An 18,453-nucleotide genomic window follows, 5' to 3' on the forward strand; every position below is an offset into this window, starting at 1 on the left:
AAACTGCTAGGTTAGGGGAACCACAGACTAATAGATTGACAGTAGCCATAGACAGGTGAAAGTGATTCTTGCACTGCTTCTATTGGAATGAGCAGCAGTCTGGAAAGTGAGGTGCTGGGGATTTCAAGCGCTGCTGAGAGTCATGGAATAAGTAAATACATGAGTTGTGTTAGGGTAACTAAGAGTAAGAATAGGTGCATGTATATTTGCATGTACAGTAATGCTAGGATTATAGTAAATAAATTTGTATTATGAGGTGTGGGGATTATATCAAAGGCAGATATTGTTGAGATATCAGTGACATGGTGTCACACAGATATAAGTAATGTAGAATTGGAATTTGGGGAGTACAGTGTGTACAGAAAGGGAGGAGGGGTCATGCTGTTAGTCAATAAACACATAAAATCTAAGGAAGTGTGTCCATTTGACGTGGGTGGGCAGTGCAGCAGTGTTGATCAGTTTGGTGTGACATAAGCATTGGGAAAGCAAAGTTTAAAGCAGGGGTGTGTTATAAGCCTAATGACTCTGAGTACAACAAACAGCTGTACAGAGAAATAGAATGGGCCAGTAAATCAGATCGTCTTATAATGGAAAATTTTAACTTTCCAGATATAGACTGGAACTTGTGGTTGGCCACTCACACACTAGCAAGACTTTTGTGGATTTATTGGATGATTGTTTTCTACAGCAGCATATTAGAGAAGAAATTAAGCTGCTATTGGAATTAAAACTTACAAAATCCAAAAATAAAATAACTTACAGCAACAAACTCTATGAAATGTAAGAAATTAAATTTGCAAAATTTTACAGAAGTTCAGAAGCGAACTCTACAGAAATTAAGGACATTAACTCATTACTCATGTCTTTACCTTAACCTGGCACAATACGTGTTAAAAAAAAAAAAAAAAAAAAAAAAAAGAAAAGTGTATATGATCTGTGACTGCCAATTAAATGAAATGCAATTATTGCAAAAGAAAAAAAAAGAGTAATACTGAGCTTTTTTATTTTTTTGTGATTTTTTTTTTTACTTTTTTAAAATTCTGATTGGGTTTTTGATAATAACTTCACTCTAACATTGATCAGTCAGGTCAAAATAAGAACAAATTAATATTTAAAAACACTTGCATACAAAATTATTCAATGTTACAAAACTTCAAAATTCCACAAAGAATTAACTCCACAGAGCTCATGCCATCATTGAAAAATCTCTGTCCTATTTCCACCTGTTTGGAAAACTCACTGCTGCAAGTCTCACTGCTGAGATATGTGTTACAATATCTCATCACTACAAGCTCATCTGCATTCCACAAACTCACACATAAAAGGGGTTAAAATACCTTTCCAGAATAACATATGGTCTTCATCCTTTTACATGGAAAGTGTATAATCACACACTCTAAAGTGCACTGTGATTTTGAAGTGCAGTGGATGTTGATTAGCTGAAAGTGGATCAACCAAAATGTTGATTATCTGAACCAATTAAGGAAATAACAGATAATGCTAATGAAGTGCCGTACATGTATCAGTTTATTTTACATCAGTTAAAATATTTTATTGTTATTAGCCATATGATGCACGGAAGCCTGAGGCTTATGCTGCACCAGCCAAAAAAAATTTCTAAGTTATCCCTGAGAGAGAGAGAGAGAGAGAGAGAGAGAGAGAGAGAGAGAGAGAGAGAGAGAGAGAGAGAGAGAGAGAGAAGAATGATTATGTCCAGCTCAGGACCCTGGGTGTGCCAAGCCCATACTCACCAGATGTGAGCCCCTGGGGTTAATTTGTAACAGTAATGCAAACATAACTTGCAGTTAATGAGAAAACTAGACTTTCTTTTGTTTAGCAATATCAGTAATCAATAAAATACCAATGTGCAGTATCAACAAAAATATTGCACAACAATATGGATATAGTTTTGCCTGTTACACTATAAGTTATTTATGAGATGGAAATTACACTATATAAGGGGGGTATCAAAAAGTTCATACCCTGACCTAGATAAACATCAGCAGGAAGATGCCATTTTTATTTTTAAAGTTGTCTACATATTCAATACACCTACAGGAATGAAATTTCACTAAGTGAAATTTCATTCCTGTTGGGGATCGTACACCAGAAGTGGAGCCCGGAATCTAAAGAAGTATGCTATGGCTGAAAAAGCAGAGTATCAAGCATTGATAGAGTTCCTGCATTTGCAGGGCAAGAAAACTCAGGAAATTGATGAAGAAATGAAAGCTGTGTATGGGCAGAATTGTCCATCCTATGACACTGTAAAAAAGTGGAAACTGTAGTTCAAGTGTGGTCCTACAAGCATCTTTGACGAACCAAGAGAAGGAAGGCCATCAACATCCACAGGTGTTTTACATGACCATCTGCACATGTCTAAGGAGGTCTCCGCAAGATGGGTTCCAAGATTGCTGATGCCTTCGCAGAAGCAATGTTCTTGCCAACTGTTGGATTTGTGTAATGCGGATGTTGAGAACTTTTATGATCGGTTGGTGACAAATGACAAATGCTGGGTGTACCAGTTTGATCCAGACACTAAACACATGTCAAAGCAGTGGAAGCACACTTTCTCCCCACCTCCCAAAAAGGCAAAGACCACTCCATCTGCAAAGAAGGTGATGTCCATGTTTTGGGACAGAAAAGCAGTTATCCTGATGGATTACCTACCTTGGTAATCACACTTACCAGAGAATACTACAGAAATCTTTTGAAAAAGTTACACGATACTTTGAAGGTAAAAGGCGTGGAATGTTAATCAAAGGTGTCCGTCTTCTGGCAGACAATGCACCAGCTCACACGGCCGTTGCCATCACCACTAACTTTATTGCCCAGTGTGGCTTCAAACTACTGCAGCACCCACCCTTTCTCCTGACCTAGCACCATCAGACCTTGTTTTGAGAAATGAAGAAACCATTGTGTGGATGCCGCTTTGATTCGTCTCAGTACGCCATCAATGAAGTGGAATCATGGTTTCAGGCAAAAAGTGCAGTCTTCTATGATCAAGGCATTAAACAACTGATCCATAGATGGAAGAAATGTGTTACTCTACATGGAGAGTACATAGAAAAGGATTAAAGTTCCTGGGAAGTTTCACATTTCTAGGGCTATTATTTCTAGATAAGAGTACAAACTTTTTGATACCCCCTCGTAATTTATTTATGATATGAAAAAGTGTGTTCAGAATTCTGTTTGTTTGAAATGTGTTAAGGGCAAAAAATTTTGCTCTCATGGAAACACAGCTGATAATATTGTGAAGAATTATTATAGTGATTGCATTCAGTACAGTGAAGTGAAGAATAGCTACATTCTTATTCAGTTCTTTTTAAAATCTTTTTAAATACAATACATTATGATTGAGGCAACTAAGGTCGTCTTATAGTATATTCTGCTTTTTATACTTATGACTGAGTGAAATGTATCATATGATATCTATTCTAAAAATAATGCCCACAACACAAGCATTTAATGTTATCCATCAATGACAAAACTGGCATAACTGAAATGGATGTTAACAGATTATTAGTAGTGACAATTATACAAGGAAGCAAGCTTACTGAGCAGTTAGAGAGAAAGCAGCAGTTCTCAAATAATTAGTGATATAAGGATCCCCTTTTAGCTTGAAAAGCTTTTTGCAGATTACTTTTGGCTTGAAAATGTTTTCATGGACCCTCAACAATAATCTTTCTTTCTTATTGCTTAACGAGGATCTTTATAAATAATGCCCTACATTTTTTCAGTTTTTAAATATTGATAACTTTTAGACATTATTCATGGGCTCTGTTGAACATTATTCTGGCATCATGTGCAGATTTATCATATATTTACACTGATGAGCCAAAATAGCTTGTACCCGGTGAGGCCTGGGTGCTACAAGATTTCTAAATGTGTCTTGTGGTATCTGGTACCAACACGTAACCAGCAGATCCTTTAACTCCTGTAAGGTCCGTGTTTGAGATGCTGCAGATCAGAGTTGCTGTTCCAACACAAACCACGGATGCTCGATGGAATTGATGTCTGGGGAATTTGGAGGGCAGGGCAATACCTGGAAGTCTTCCTCATGTTCTGCAAACCAGTCTTGAACAATCCGGGTGGTGTGGCATGGCACATTATCCTGCTGAAAGATGGCACCGCCAGAGGGGAAGACCGTTGCCATGAAAGGGTGTACCTGGTCAGCAATTATGTATAGGTAGGTGGTAGACATCAGAGTGCCTGGCATATAGATGACTGGACCTAGGGTATCCCAGCAGAACATCACCCAAAGCATGACACTGCCAACACAAGCTTGTTTCGTCCCATGGTGCATCCAGGTGCCATCACTTCCCCAGGTAAACAATGCACACGTACCTGGCCATCCACATGGTGTAACAGGAAACGTGATTCCTCGGACCAGACGACCTTCTTCCAATCACTCAAGGTCCAGTTTCAATGCTCGCATGCCCATTGTAGTCGTTGTTGCTGGTGAACTGTGGTTAGTATGGGCACTCAGAACGGCTGTGGCTATGCAGCCCCATTTTCAGCAGGATTCAATGTACTGTGTGTTATGACACATTACTCCCGTCACCAGCATTCCAATTACTGGTGAGTTGTGCCACAGTCGCCCTTCTGTTGCCATGTACCATCCAAGAGAGAGAGCCTTTGCTCACCTCGAGCATTGATGAGCTGTGGTCGTCCAGAACCTCGCTGGTGGTTCGTGACTTTTCCCTTCTCAGACTACTTTCGGTAGGTACTAATCACGACTGACCATGAGCACCCCACCAGCTGTGCCGCTTTGGATGTGCTCTGACCCAGTCATCTGGCCATTACAATTTGGCCTTTTAACTCACTTAAGTCGCTAAAAAGTAACACTGATTAATGGAGCTCTGTATCAGTTGTTTTTTATACAGTGTCCTGACTCTCACACGCAGCATAGTTCACCTGCAGTTGCTTCGATTTGCATGACTCGCTAATCAAAATGTTTTGGCTCATCGGTGTATTTAAATTATATAAAAATGAAAAATGTATGTGAAAATTTATTAAATATATTAAAAAAAAAAGGAAACGTGGTTATAACGTTATCTTTAGATACAAGTATCTAACATATATTTCTATGAAAGATGTCAATATCTTATTTAACTAAGTTCAATTTTCATATTAGTACAGTAACTAAGTTAGCATTTGTAGACTCACATGATGCAAGAAAGCAAGCTTATATATAAGCATCAGCCAAAAAAAAATCCTTCCCGTTACACCCATCCATTCACTCCAAAATTGTCTAGTTCAGCTCTGAATTTATTTAAGCTGTCGACTTTCACAACAGATGGAAGTTTGTTCTAGCAATCAATCACCCGCTGGCTAAAGGCAAATTTCCACACATTTATACTACAACTGTCTTTCCTCAATTTGAATTTATGTGCCCTCAGGTTTGTAATCTGGGCAAGAGGAAGAGTCTCATCAGCGTTGAGCTTGCTCAAACCATTCAAGGCCTTATACACGTCAATCAGATTGCCTCACAGGTGCATAGTCTCCAGATGCTGCAATTTTCAGAACTTAAGCCTATCTTGCGAAGCAACTCTTTGTTCCACTCACTAATCTCATTGCCCTCCTCTGTACTCATTCTAGTAGCTCAACATCTTTCCTAAAATGAGGATTCCAGACCTGTATGCAATACTGAAGGTGTGGCCTGACCATTGCCTTGCAGAAGGTGATAATCACCTCCTTATGCCTGCTAGCAAAGTACCTACATAACATTAACAAGATCCCATGAGCTACTCTTGCACTGCTCAGAAAACTTCATATCTAACTGCACAATTACCTCCAGGTCCTTTTCGCCCTCTACCACTGTTAGTGTAGTACCACACAGTTGATATGTTACTCTGGGGTTACTGTTACCCATATGCAGTAGTTTGCATTTGTCAATGTTAAACTGAAGTTTAACATCTTCAGTTGCGACCTCTCAGTCCACCTACTCAAATTTCTAGATTCTGTTGCAGTAGTGCACTGACATTAGTGTCATTAACAAACCTGCCAACCTTCATATCGTCTGCAAACTTGGACATTAAGCCTGATATAACTTCATCAATATCATTGATAAATACAGAAAACAACAATGGGCCCAACACGTGCCCCTGGGAAACTCCACTAATAACATTTGCCTGTGAAGAGTAGTGTCCATTAATTATCACTCTGTCCTCTCCCACTCAACCATCCTTTTATCCATTGTAGCAACTTGCACTTAATGCCATATTGCTCCAATTTTAATACTGTAGTAGCCTTCCATGTGCAACAGTATCAAAAGATTTCCTGAAATCCAAGTATATGATATCAAAATTATTTTTCTTATCCAGTTCCTTTTTGACCATATCATAGTATCCAATCAAATTGGTCAGACAAGACTTCCCCTTAACAAACCCATGCTGTGTCTGAATTATTACTGCTGTCTTGTCTAGATTATCCTGCAATCCTTCATTAACCAGTGACTCCATTATTTTCCCCAGAACAGAAGTTAAACTAGCAGGTTTGTAATTACTCATGTGACCTTTCGATCCCCGTTTGTGAATTGGGGGTACAATTACACATCTCCAGTCTGTAGGGACAACCCCTGAGTCCAAGGTTGCACTCATAATCATGGCTAAGAGCCTGCTTACTTCCTTTGCTGCCTCCTTTAATATAACTGGATAGATCCCATCCATCCCAGGTGCCTTCCTTATGTTTAACTTCAGCAATTTCATTAACAAAGTTAAGAAGTAATCTTCCTAATTTCGTTAATATTTTTTAACTACTGAAATATTTTGTAAAGTTAATTCTGTAATATTTTGTAAAGTTAAATCTTACCTCAGTAATGGTTGCTTCATTTAAAATACTTTGTCTGAGGATATCATGATTCAAACAGGAATAGCTCTGGAGATTCTCCTGATCACAAGTTCATCTCTTCTACAACTGGCAGCATGTATTCCAAATTAATGTAGTAGACAGTTCTAGTTTAACTGATGACTGTCTTGTGGTTTCTGCTAGATATAAGAAATGTACCAATCAAAAACTAAACCTAACATAACACTTGGTGCATTGCTTGATGAAATTGAATTACTGAAGAAGCAGATGGATGCCTTAGAGCAGTGGTTTTCATCCAGGGTGCCACAACAACATTCCAGAGGTACCACGTAAATTGGGTTTGTTACTTAAACTTTTTTTTTTTTAACTTTGTTTTTTTTTTTTTTATTTCATTATAAAAAGGTGAACAGTGTCTTTTTAATTTTGTTGTGATCTATAATTGATGTTTATTTAGTACCTCTATATAAAGAATAAAATTATTATATGTACAGTGGCAGACAAAAAAACTGCATCACTTGTGAATTTTGCAAATAATGTGTTTTGCACTGCATTGTGGGCTGCAGAAATGTTCAAAATGCACCTGTTAGATGGGATATATATCTCTGTGAATGACATCCAATAAAAAGGCTCCACCTAGTATACCTAATTGCCATAAATACCTTCCCAAAGGGTAAAATGCATAATTAATGGAAATATAAGTAGAAATGGCAATCATGACACCCAGACAAACTGAAATGACAAGTTAATGTAATAGTATTACGTACTGTAAATCAGAAAAATAAGTTCTCAATATTTTGTTGTTCCTCCTTGAGCTGCAATTACAACCTTGCAACGATCTGGCATAGAGTTAATTAACTTCTGGATATACGATTGCCCAATTTCATGGCACCACACCCTTACAATGCTCTCCTGTAGCTGAATCCTACTTGTTGGCTTCTTCTGAGCAATTTTAGACAACATTATGTAAAAGCAATTTACAATAAAGTTCAAATTTGCACTGTTGCTGGGCCAGTCTAACAATGTAATACCAGCATTTCTGAAGTATGACTGCACCTTAAGGGAGAAAAATGAGGGAAGACATTGGTGTAAGTATGTTTTAAGCCTTATGTGACAAGGAGACAAACTCATCATTGAATCTAAATAGCATAAAACTTACCAATTTTGCTGTGTGGCAAGGCACTGAATCCTGTTGAAAAATGCAATTATGGACGTCTATGTGGTGATCCCTAATAACGGGTTTCGGGCACTCCCAAGATAGCAGTGTAGGTGTTTGCATTCACTGTTCCATTAATAAACTTAATTTTCCCCACCCCTTTGCTTGTTTTGCATCCCCAGACCATCTGACCGGCTGGGAACTTTACAGTCGATGTTATGCAGTCAGGATGGTATGCCTCCAATTTTCGTCTTCTGACCTATCGCTTCCCATCTGAGCCATGCAGGTTGAATTTCCATTCGTCAGAAAAGATGACGGTGTCCCATTGTTCTTTTGTTCATGAAACATGCATTTTAGCCCAAGCAAGTCGCTTTTTTTTCATTTGTTGGGTCAACAAAGGCTTCTTCTTGGGCCAATAGGCATGCAGACCACATTCCGAAAACATCTTTGGATAGTTTGTGCACTTGTTTCAACACCAGAGGCCATCTCAAAGTCCAGTTTTTGATCAGGAGCACTAGCTTGGCAATTACAAAGGCATAACCGTTTCAAATATCGATCTTGGGAAGGTGTAGTCACTCTCTTACAGCCTGATCCAGGTCTTCTCTTCACATCACGCTTTAATTTCAGCACCTGGGATACTTTTGACTGGTGGTAGCCTATTTTATCAGGGATAGCACATATAGAATGCTCTTCTTGGGACAGAGCAACAGCTATACTTTTTTTCCTTGGTGTCAACTGAACATATGGAGCCATGCTTACACCTCCGCAAAACAGAATACTAATACGCATGTATACCCTTCCAACGCCATGTTTATAGAAACAGCTAACGCAATACCTTGCAATTACTGTCTGATGCACTAGAAACGTTATCTGATGCAATACCTTTGCTTTGCGACAAACAAAATGACTGTAATCAAACAATATCTTATATGTTTTGCTACAAATGTTACTTTTTTTTAAGGTGATGCAGTTTTTTAGTCTGCCACCGTATATATAATTTGTATTATGAATTATAATTTTGTTTATAGTTGTATTATTGTAATAGCTATCATATAACATATTTTTTTTAATATTAGATATATATATATATATACAAACACAGAGAGAATTGGATCTAACAGGAAGAAAATTGAGTAGAGCTGCCACAAAATAAAATAAATTACTTATGGGGTGCTCTTATTAAAAAAAGGTTGAAAACCTTAGAGACTAAAACACCATGCATTTTAACAGAGATTGAAGTATCTAGTGATCTGTCAGTTGCACTCCCATTCAGGTCTCAGGGAAGAATGATCAAGTGCAGACTGCTCTAGTTCAGAAGGACACAGTGAGTGAAAAAGGTAACATTTTTTGTAATAAGGATAAGACTAGAACCAGGGTATATTTGTCAGAAGCTAAACCTGATGATGTTACGAACAGGTTGTCAGTTTTTAATAGGAGTAAAGAGAGCATTATTATTTATGTGAGACCTAATGATGTTAATTGCATGCAAACTGGCGATCTGTTGGATAAACAAAGGACCATTCTGAAAAAAATTCTGAGTTAGGTCGGGATGTACATGTGTATATATGTGTCTGTAATTCTTCTCATGCGTGATTGAAGGAACTGTATGCTGAAAGCCTTATGGATTAACTCAAGACCTGAGGAACTGTGCAATATCATACCTTTTTGAGGGGAGGGTTTATCAGTATGCTCTACACTTATAGGAAGCCTGTTTTGTAGAGATGGAATACATTTGAATTCAGGTGGTGCAAAGGTCTTTGCAATATCAGTGAGTTGACTTAAGGGTACAGGGAAACTACTTGTTATGGGTGACTAGGACTAATACATATATGCATTAATCTGATGTTAGGGTCAGAGTAGCACTTCACACAAAAGTTGTTTTGTGGCTTCAGAAGAGAAAGAGCCTTACTGCTGGTGGAAAGTTATACCAATGGCAACTATATTGTAAATGGATGGGAAGCTAAAATAGGAAATAATTTTCCTAGAGAAAGCATTGCTATAAGCAACTACATATGTATACATTAAAATCACAGCAAACATAGAAAATTAGATGCTCATGTGTTTGCACAAATAGTGCTAGGAATGTAGTTAATAAATTTGATGAATTTGGGTTACTGGTTAGGTCAGCAAATGCAGATATTGTAGGAATATCAGAAAAATGGTGTAATTCTGATTTACTGAATGCAGAATTTGAATATGGTATGTATAATGTGTACAGGAGGAATAGACTTGACAGAGGAAGATGAGGGATAATGTTTTTAATTGCCAAGCATATAGATAGAAGATAAGTGTATTCGATAGATTATTATATTGAATGAGTCTGGTTGCTTGGAAACCAAGTATCTGTAGGAAAACCTGATTGAGGTGTTTTAAGGCCTTGAAAGGTTTGAGTAAACTAAATGCTGAGGGAATTTTTATGTTTAATAACATGACATGCACAAGAAAACAAATTTAAATTAAGAGGGGATAATTGTACACTAGATGCTTAAAAATTTCCTTTAGTCAATGAGTGATTGGCTGTTGAAATAAACTCCCACCTACTCTTGTTGTGGTTGGAAGTTTATCTAAATTTTGAGGAGGGATCGGATAAATTCTTAAAAGAAATGAAATAAGGGAAGGTGACATCGGTTACTTTATATATCACTTGATTCAGTTCCATCAACTTATAGATCAGAAATCCAGAGAATTTTTAAGTCCAAATTGGATACTGAAGTGGGTATGAGCTTTACTTCTGATTTTTAGATATTTTCTTACTGTAATCTGTTATAAACAGTCTATAATTACTTGGAAATGCGGGTAAGATATGGTAGCATCTACTTGAATATTTCTAGTCAATTCATACATAAACAGGCACATTATTTGAAATTATCATAAAAAAATATGTATACTTATGTACCACAGGAAGTCCACACATGAAAATTGTGTGTTGTGTGTGTACATGCATGGATGCATGTATATATTTATAACCCCCAAATGGAAAATATGTATACTCCACTGAACCAAAAATACATGTACATGCTTACTCAAAAAATGGTTAATTAGAATTTTAATGAATTATTATTAAATAATTTTTATCCTTCTTGTCCTTTCCTAAAATAATACCAATGTATTCTTTTATTTTTATATTTATGTAGCAAGGACGGACTTCAGAATACTACAGAAATCATCATGTTCCGATACCCAATAAGTTTACTTTGCAATCTAAGAATTCTCATAAAAAAAATTTCAGAAGTAAGTCTGAGCCACCATTGCAAAGGATTAAACAAGGAAGTGAGTTCTAAATGATTTTTTGTTGTGTTAGTCAATATTCATATCTACATTTGATCACTCTATTCATTTTATTTGAATGTATTATGAAATATTATTTATTATGAAATTAATTGTGATTAATTGTTTAAAGATTCTCTTCTTTCCTTATATAAAACAGTTTAAATTTAGGCGCCTCCGTAGCCAGGTGGGCAGGAGCAGTAGTGCGTAGCACACGCTTCTTGATTAGACCGGGGTTCGAGCCCGTGACCACCAAATACGGAGGATGCGGAAAGGTCAGGGAATGACCACCGCATATCCCCGGAGCAATATGGCCTTAGTTGCTAATGCTCCTAAAATCCAAATAACAAACAAACATAACAGTTTAAATTTAGTTTTGAGTATTCCTTGTTTTAAAATTTTTTTTAAGATTGAAAGACAGCCTAAAGTTTGAGTCATTTCAGATTTGCCTTTGTTGGCAATAGTAAATCACACAACTGTTATGAAAAATCACGCCTTTATTCTTCATTCAACAATGCTTTTTTTTTTTTTTTTAATGTATTCTCTCTCTCTCTCTCTCTCTCTCACCCCCTCCCCCCATCTATAATAACACTACTCTTCATTTCGAAAAAAAATTCACTGATGTTTTCTCAGAAAAAAGATGTTTCTTCATCATTTTATAATGCTAATTTCAGAAATTACTTCCATTTGTTTCCATCATGTCAGGTTTCTTCAAAAATCACATGATTTTTCACAAATTCCTATTAATTTTGGAAAAATTTGTGCACTGAAATTCTAACAAAATGCTACTTTTACCAGATTTTTATGCAGGAAGACACCTGTATCCACAGGGGATGTATTCTAAGACCTACTGTGGATGGCTGCTGAAGCCACTGATATAAGCGAACATCTGCTGACCCCATATATAACGTGATTTTCTTGTACATGCATATGTATAATAAAGTTTAATTGATAAATTAAATACACAGTAAGACATTACCAACATTAAATATGGTAATAATAAAGTACAGCAGACTCTCAATTTACCGGAAGTGGATTAACTGGGACACTTCAAGACTCCAAATTAAAAAAAAAAACCATAAATCATAAAATTCAAATAATAACTAGAATAGGTATAAAGAGATTTTGCAAGTCATAAATAAGCAACAAGAATTGGCATTATAAGTCATTATTGGGAGATTAGTTGACTGATTATCTTTCAGTCCCTGCTGTCTACACACCTACCGCTCAAAACAAACAAAAAAAAAAAAAAAAAGAAAAGAAAGAGAGACCAAATGTTTAGTTTGATTTATAATGTTTTTGTTTATACTCCGGCATGACCACCAGGTCAGTGGAGTTTACAATAAATCATCAGTTACAAACTTTAATCGTATTTTAGTAGTCATGGACTTGAACCCTGGTCCACTCAAAATGCATGTGCTATTGCACTCACGCTCCTGACCACTCAGCTATATCAGGCTTAGTGCTTCGTGTTGATTGTTGTGTTCCGTCGCACCACAAAAGGACAAATTTTGTTTCGTTATTTATGTCAGGGATGTCAGATTTTTTTTGTTTAGAAATTGCAAAAATGATTGGCAATTGCAAGAGTTGTGTTTTCAAATTAAACAAAAACTTGAACTTATTCAAAAGTTTGAAAACAATCCATCCATTAAATCTCTAAAGAACCATTATAATGTTGGTGACCAAACCATACGCGACATTGTAAAAAATAAATTGAAGCTATTCAATTTAAAATCAACATCGTAAAAAATAAAGGGAAGCATCATATTGGACATGCGAGTAGTATGTGTTAAGTTTTTTTTCATTTTTTTTCCGTGGTTAACCGCGTTTAACTGAATCAGCGGATACAGGGACACAACTGTATTTAAATACATGTTGAAAACACCATTAAAAAGGGCAGTTTGATAAAAGTCCTCTAAACACTCGCTTTTCACTTTAAAAACTGAACTATGATGGGTCAAATTTTAGTTCCTTTGATTTTCTTGCAGATCCTTCTGCTTTACAGTTCCTCTTCAGCATCTAGCAGTAGTCAGCCATCATGTTGACATTCCATTTTCCCCTGTACCTCATCTCAGTGTCTTTAATGTCCTGGTGAAATCTCTTCCCCTGTTTTTCACTAACACTTCCTAGATTTCTGGGAAGTAGCCTGTGTGAGAGTGTAAAAAATGTCCCTTGACACTCATGTTGCAGCCCACCTTCTTAAAGTTTGCCAAGATATTTTCAACTATATTCTTGCAGTCCGGATCCTTGTTGTTCTATAAGAAGTTCTCAACAACAGACCTGAAGATAATCCATACCTGTTTTTCTCTTTTATTCATAGTTCCCTCAAAATGTCAGTCCTTCATCAGTTTGCAAATTTGAGGTCCAACAAAAATATCTTGTTTTAGCTTCTCTTGGGTGATTAATGGGAATTTAGGACAAAGGTAGTTGAAGCAGGAACCTTCTTGAGGTAAGGCTTTCACAAACTATTTCATCAAACCCAGTTTGATGTGCAAGGATAAAAGGAGAACAGTTTTGGGGTCTACCAGTGGTAGACCCCAAACGAACTGCCTCTCTTTGGCCAGACCTTGACATTCCAGTGCTTACTCCTTGCCCGACTAACACACAAAAAGCAAGGCATTTTTGTGTAGCTGGATTGCTGTCCAAGTAACATGCCTATCACTTCAAAGTATGACCAACCATGTTTGTCATACTTAATATTTGTCAACCACTTCTTCAAGTTCTCATATATTTCTTTCAAATGCACAGAGTGAGCTTCTGGTATTGACCCATATTTATTTCCCTTGTGGAGCAACACATCTTTGAGACTCTGCTTTGATGAGTCAAAACAAATAATATTTCTGAAATCAGCATAAAAAATGTAGTTAAAAACAGCTATTAGCTTACAGACATTGAAAACTATGCAGAGTGGTGTATAATTTGTTAACCTCACTCATTATTTTGACATTTCTCCTATTAATATAATATTCCTGTTAAAATGACTATCTGTAAACTCCTCCAACTGTGTGGTCATGCCAGCATATAAACAGAAATATTTATTTTTATTTATTTTATTCTTCTACAAGGAAATCACAAATTCTTGCAGATTGGATGTTGGCAGAAACCTGTGATGTGGTGACTGCTCCAGAAACTCTCACAAATGTAATTGGCAGGACCATGGAAGTTGGATTATTTCATCTTTATTATCCTGGAAGACACCTGTCTTGGACAAGCAGAAATGCTGTACTGTGGGATTCCATATTGTCATTCAGGATGACTGCTGAACTCGCCTCACATCAATGATATGACCATCTGCTGGCATGATGGGTTGTATGAAAGGGATATACCAGGTGCACATGCCCCACCCCATTACAAAACCTCTGGAACCCGCGACTATTAGACTGATATTCCCAAAGGTACATTTTTTTCAGCTATCTGCATGTACACACATCTGTTTGTCATAAAAGGGTAATTGATGAACTGCCAGACCAGACCCTCCCTGCTGTTCAAGTTGCTATTTCTGAATTTTAATCAGAATTTACCGTTCCTTATCCAGTCTGTGATCTAAGGCAAAGACACCCAAACTTTTATACCTTGAAACTTTTTTATAACTTTTATACCCCCTAAAAGTTTTCATAAATTTCACATGTCCTCCAAGTTCCAAAACAAGTGCAAATAAACAGAATTGACATAAAATTTAGTTATGAATTACATACTTTTATACATATACTTTAATACAGTTAATATCAAAGAAATGAAATACAAATAAAATATGAATAATAGAAATAAATTTTAAAAAATGCTTCTTACATGGATTAGTGGGAAAGTTTGTCCATGTTTCGTAAAAAAAGTGCTTCATGAAATCAACAAGTGTGGCTCCTACGGTTCCCCCCCCCCTAGGAGCCACACTTATAGGGTGTAATGGGGCTAACAGAAACATGGTGCCACCCAGAAATCGAATGACAAGTTCCACTATGGTATGTATAATGTATTTAGGGAAGATAGAAGAGGTGAAGGAGTCGTGCTTCTTATCAAAAGCAGACTGAGTGCAAAAAGAGCTTTTGCTTAGGCTAAAGTTGTCGGCCAGCATAGAATCTGTGTGGTGTGAGTTAGTTGGAAACAAAGGTATAATGAGGGTGGGAGTAATCTATGGAATGGAAGATTGTGAAAAGTATGACAAGTGTCTTTACATGCAGACAGAATGGCAAGTAATCATGACTGTCTTATTATGGGCGATTTAATCTACCCCAGATTGATTGGAATAAGTGGGAGGGAAACTCACCGTGGGGAGATTTTTTAAAAATAAACTAGATTATTATTATTTGTAGCAGCATGTTAGAGAAAGTACTAGGGGTGAGAATATTCTTGACCTCATCATTACTAACGAATCAGAAGACATCACAGGGCTTAAAGTACAGGAACTATTGTCAGAAAGTGATCACACAATCATTAGTTGGAATATGATGACAGTTTAACATACTATATGGCATCTATTAACTGGGAGGATTGCCAAGTGAGGATGAATACATTTGAATTATGGAATACTTTTAAAGCAAAAAATCACAGAACCATGGATACATACATACCTTCGCAGGTAGTTGAAGCTGAGTTTGAATAAATTCATGTATCAAATGGATAGTTATGTACATGAGGAGGGAAGCATATAATTTGTATTTTCTTATCTACTTGTTTTTTTTTTTTTTTCTTTGCCAGTACTGAAAAATACTGTGGCTTCCTTGCACTATATGTTGAATACTATTACTAACTCTGCTCTCTCCCTGCCAGGCACCTCCGTAGCCAGGTGGGAAGGAGCAGTAGTGCGTATCACATGCTTCTTGATTAGACCGGGGTTTGAGCCCATCACCACCAAATACGGAAGATGCGGAAAGGTCAGGGAATAGAATGACCACCACATATCCCGGAGCAATATGGCCTTAGTTGCTAATGCTCCTAAAAACCAAAACAACAACAACAACTCCCCCTGCCCTCATTTGAAAGATTGGCTGAAATGCCAAACAGGACTCATGAAACAGCATGAGAATTGGTCATGGGTGTTGCTTGGCTCTCAGGGATTACACTTCCCCCTTCTAGTAAGGTGACAAGGTTAGAGGCAGGGAGCTTTTGTAGATTTTAAGAAAGATTTGGTAAATATTTGGAAGAGGTGGATAAAGTATAACATATGGGAGATTTTTTATTTATTTATTTTGAACGCAGATGCTACTATGAGTTTTGCTTCCATACATCAGTCTACAATTTTAGTACTAATGCTAGTGAAATCTTTTCGGGATACTCTTTTCAGGTATACTTGAGCTAATTGTCATATTTCATAATGACATGAGTTCATATGTGGTACTGTCACATTATAATATACTTCTGTGCCAAATTTCATTGACTTGTATCAATTATTTTGTAAATTGTTGCACCACTTTTGTCACTTACCTTTTGTCTATCAGTGTATAAAGACACCTGAACTTTAGAGAAAATCAGGTATACTAACAATAATAAAATTGAATTATTTAGTGACTATTCCTCCATCAGTAATTGAAAAGACAACAACAGCACTCCAGCAAGGTGATATTCTTCAGTTGCAAGATCTGCTGTTAGAGGGCCATGGAAAACATTTAGTAGGAAGGACATCATGGAGTGAAGATGTTCGTCAATTTCTAAAATCAGTTCCAGCTTATTTGGTATGCAAATATTTTATAATTAATTATATTATAATTTATTATTATACATATCATTGCAAATTACATATAAAATAATTGGTCTATAGTATTGATAGAACCAATGACCCATAGACTAGTCTGGTCTTCAAAGAATTTTTGTATTCCACTTGAAAAAATAACCAAATATTTTATTTTCAGTGAGGCCTTTCTTCTACTTACTTAGCAGCATTCTAAACTACTAAACTACCTGTTCTACATGATTTTCTTGCATACCTGCTTTTTGTTTGTGGGGGGGGGGGAACACATATTTCACCACAATAGAACCACAATGGCCAGATATGGATGCTTGCGCTAGTGTAAATAATTTTTTCACTCTAATCTAGTATGACCAAAATTTAAAAATCAAAAAATGGGTCACAGCCACCAAACTGATAAAGCAATGGAACACATATTTCACCACAATAGAACCACAATGGCCAGATATGGATGCTTGCGCTAGTGTAAATAATTTTTTCACTCTAATCTAGTATGACCAAAATTTAAAAATCAAAAAATGGGTCACAGCCACCAAACTGATAAAGCAATGCATAAAACTGCCTAATACATATGTAAATTGAAAATGCATGACTGCCATATAAGTTATTTTAAAATGTATAGTCAGGAGTATGTTGGGGGGGGGGGTTGAACTGACACAAGCCCTTGTTAAAAAATTTTTTTGATGAAATTTAGAGACTATTTTCAAGAAGGGTGACCCTTAGCTAAATCTTCTTAAACGAGCTCCTTGTTAACAAAGTGGCAGCACATTCCTCTGTACAGTTCTCACACAGATGGCTGTATGACTTCAGTTATGTTTTACAGACTTGTCTATTGGGGAAAGATGTTGAATTGGTAAACATTATTTTATTGTAATTGTTTTCTTTAAATACTTTTATCTTGAAACCTTATGCATTTTTTGTTAAAACACATAAAACTCTTATGCCAGTAACATTTTAATGTTACTGACTTAAAAATTTTATAAGTGTTTTAGTCTTAAGAGTGTAACCAGTTATTTACTGTTGTGCATTTACTCTATTTACTCTTGACCAACATCTAATAAAATTGGAAAAAGTATGACTTACAAAATGCATGTGTAACATAAAATTTTAATGTTAACTTTAAATAAAAAGTGCTATTTGGATGAGGGGAACTATTTGACATCCTGTTTCATTTTTGCTGGAATAGCCACCTGACTCAAAAACAGGGCATCTAGTCATCCCACTCAAACCTAATATAAACAAAAACATGTCATTGGAAATATTTCAATACATTTTAAAATATTTTAATTATTTATTTATATTTATTAATACTTTATTAAGCATAATGATATATGGAATTATTTCAGCTGCTGATTTGTTTTATCTGCTGCATACTGTTTGTTAATAGCATGATTCTTGCACAATTCTTCACACGATTCTTGCAGAGAAATACTTCTAATGCTCATATAATATGGTCCTTGTTTCACAAACCCATCAGTACACAGAAGTAAAAAATCAGTAGAAGGAAGTATCACCCATTCTAATTTTAATAATAAATGATTTCTTG

The 18,453-nt window shown here is 36.3% G+C and overlaps 1 protein-coding gene across 1 annotated transcript in view; it reads left to right on the forward strand.

Annotated features, from left to right (window-relative positions):
• Positions 1-18,453, forward strand: part of LOC150079425 (uncharacterized) — a 227,770-nt gene that overhangs the window by 111,988 nt on the left and 97,329 nt on the right. The window contains exons 13-14 of the mRNA XM_090383066.1: positions 11,095-11,230; positions 16,727-16,893. Of these exons, the coding sequence (XP_090239192.1) occupies positions 11,095-11,230; positions 16,727-16,893 (303 nt within the window). The remainder of the gene's footprint in view (positions 1-11,094; positions 11,231-16,726; positions 16,894-18,453) is intronic.

The sequence above is a fragment of the Mastigoproctus giganteus genome, chromosome 10, assembly GCF_048544385.1.
Source record: "Mastigoproctus giganteus isolate SK-2022 chromosome 10, ASM4854438v1, whole genome shotgun sequence".
In the NCBI taxonomy this organism is placed as follows: Eukaryota; Metazoa; Arthropoda; class Arachnida; order Uropygi; family Thelyphonidae; genus Mastigoproctus; species Mastigoproctus giganteus.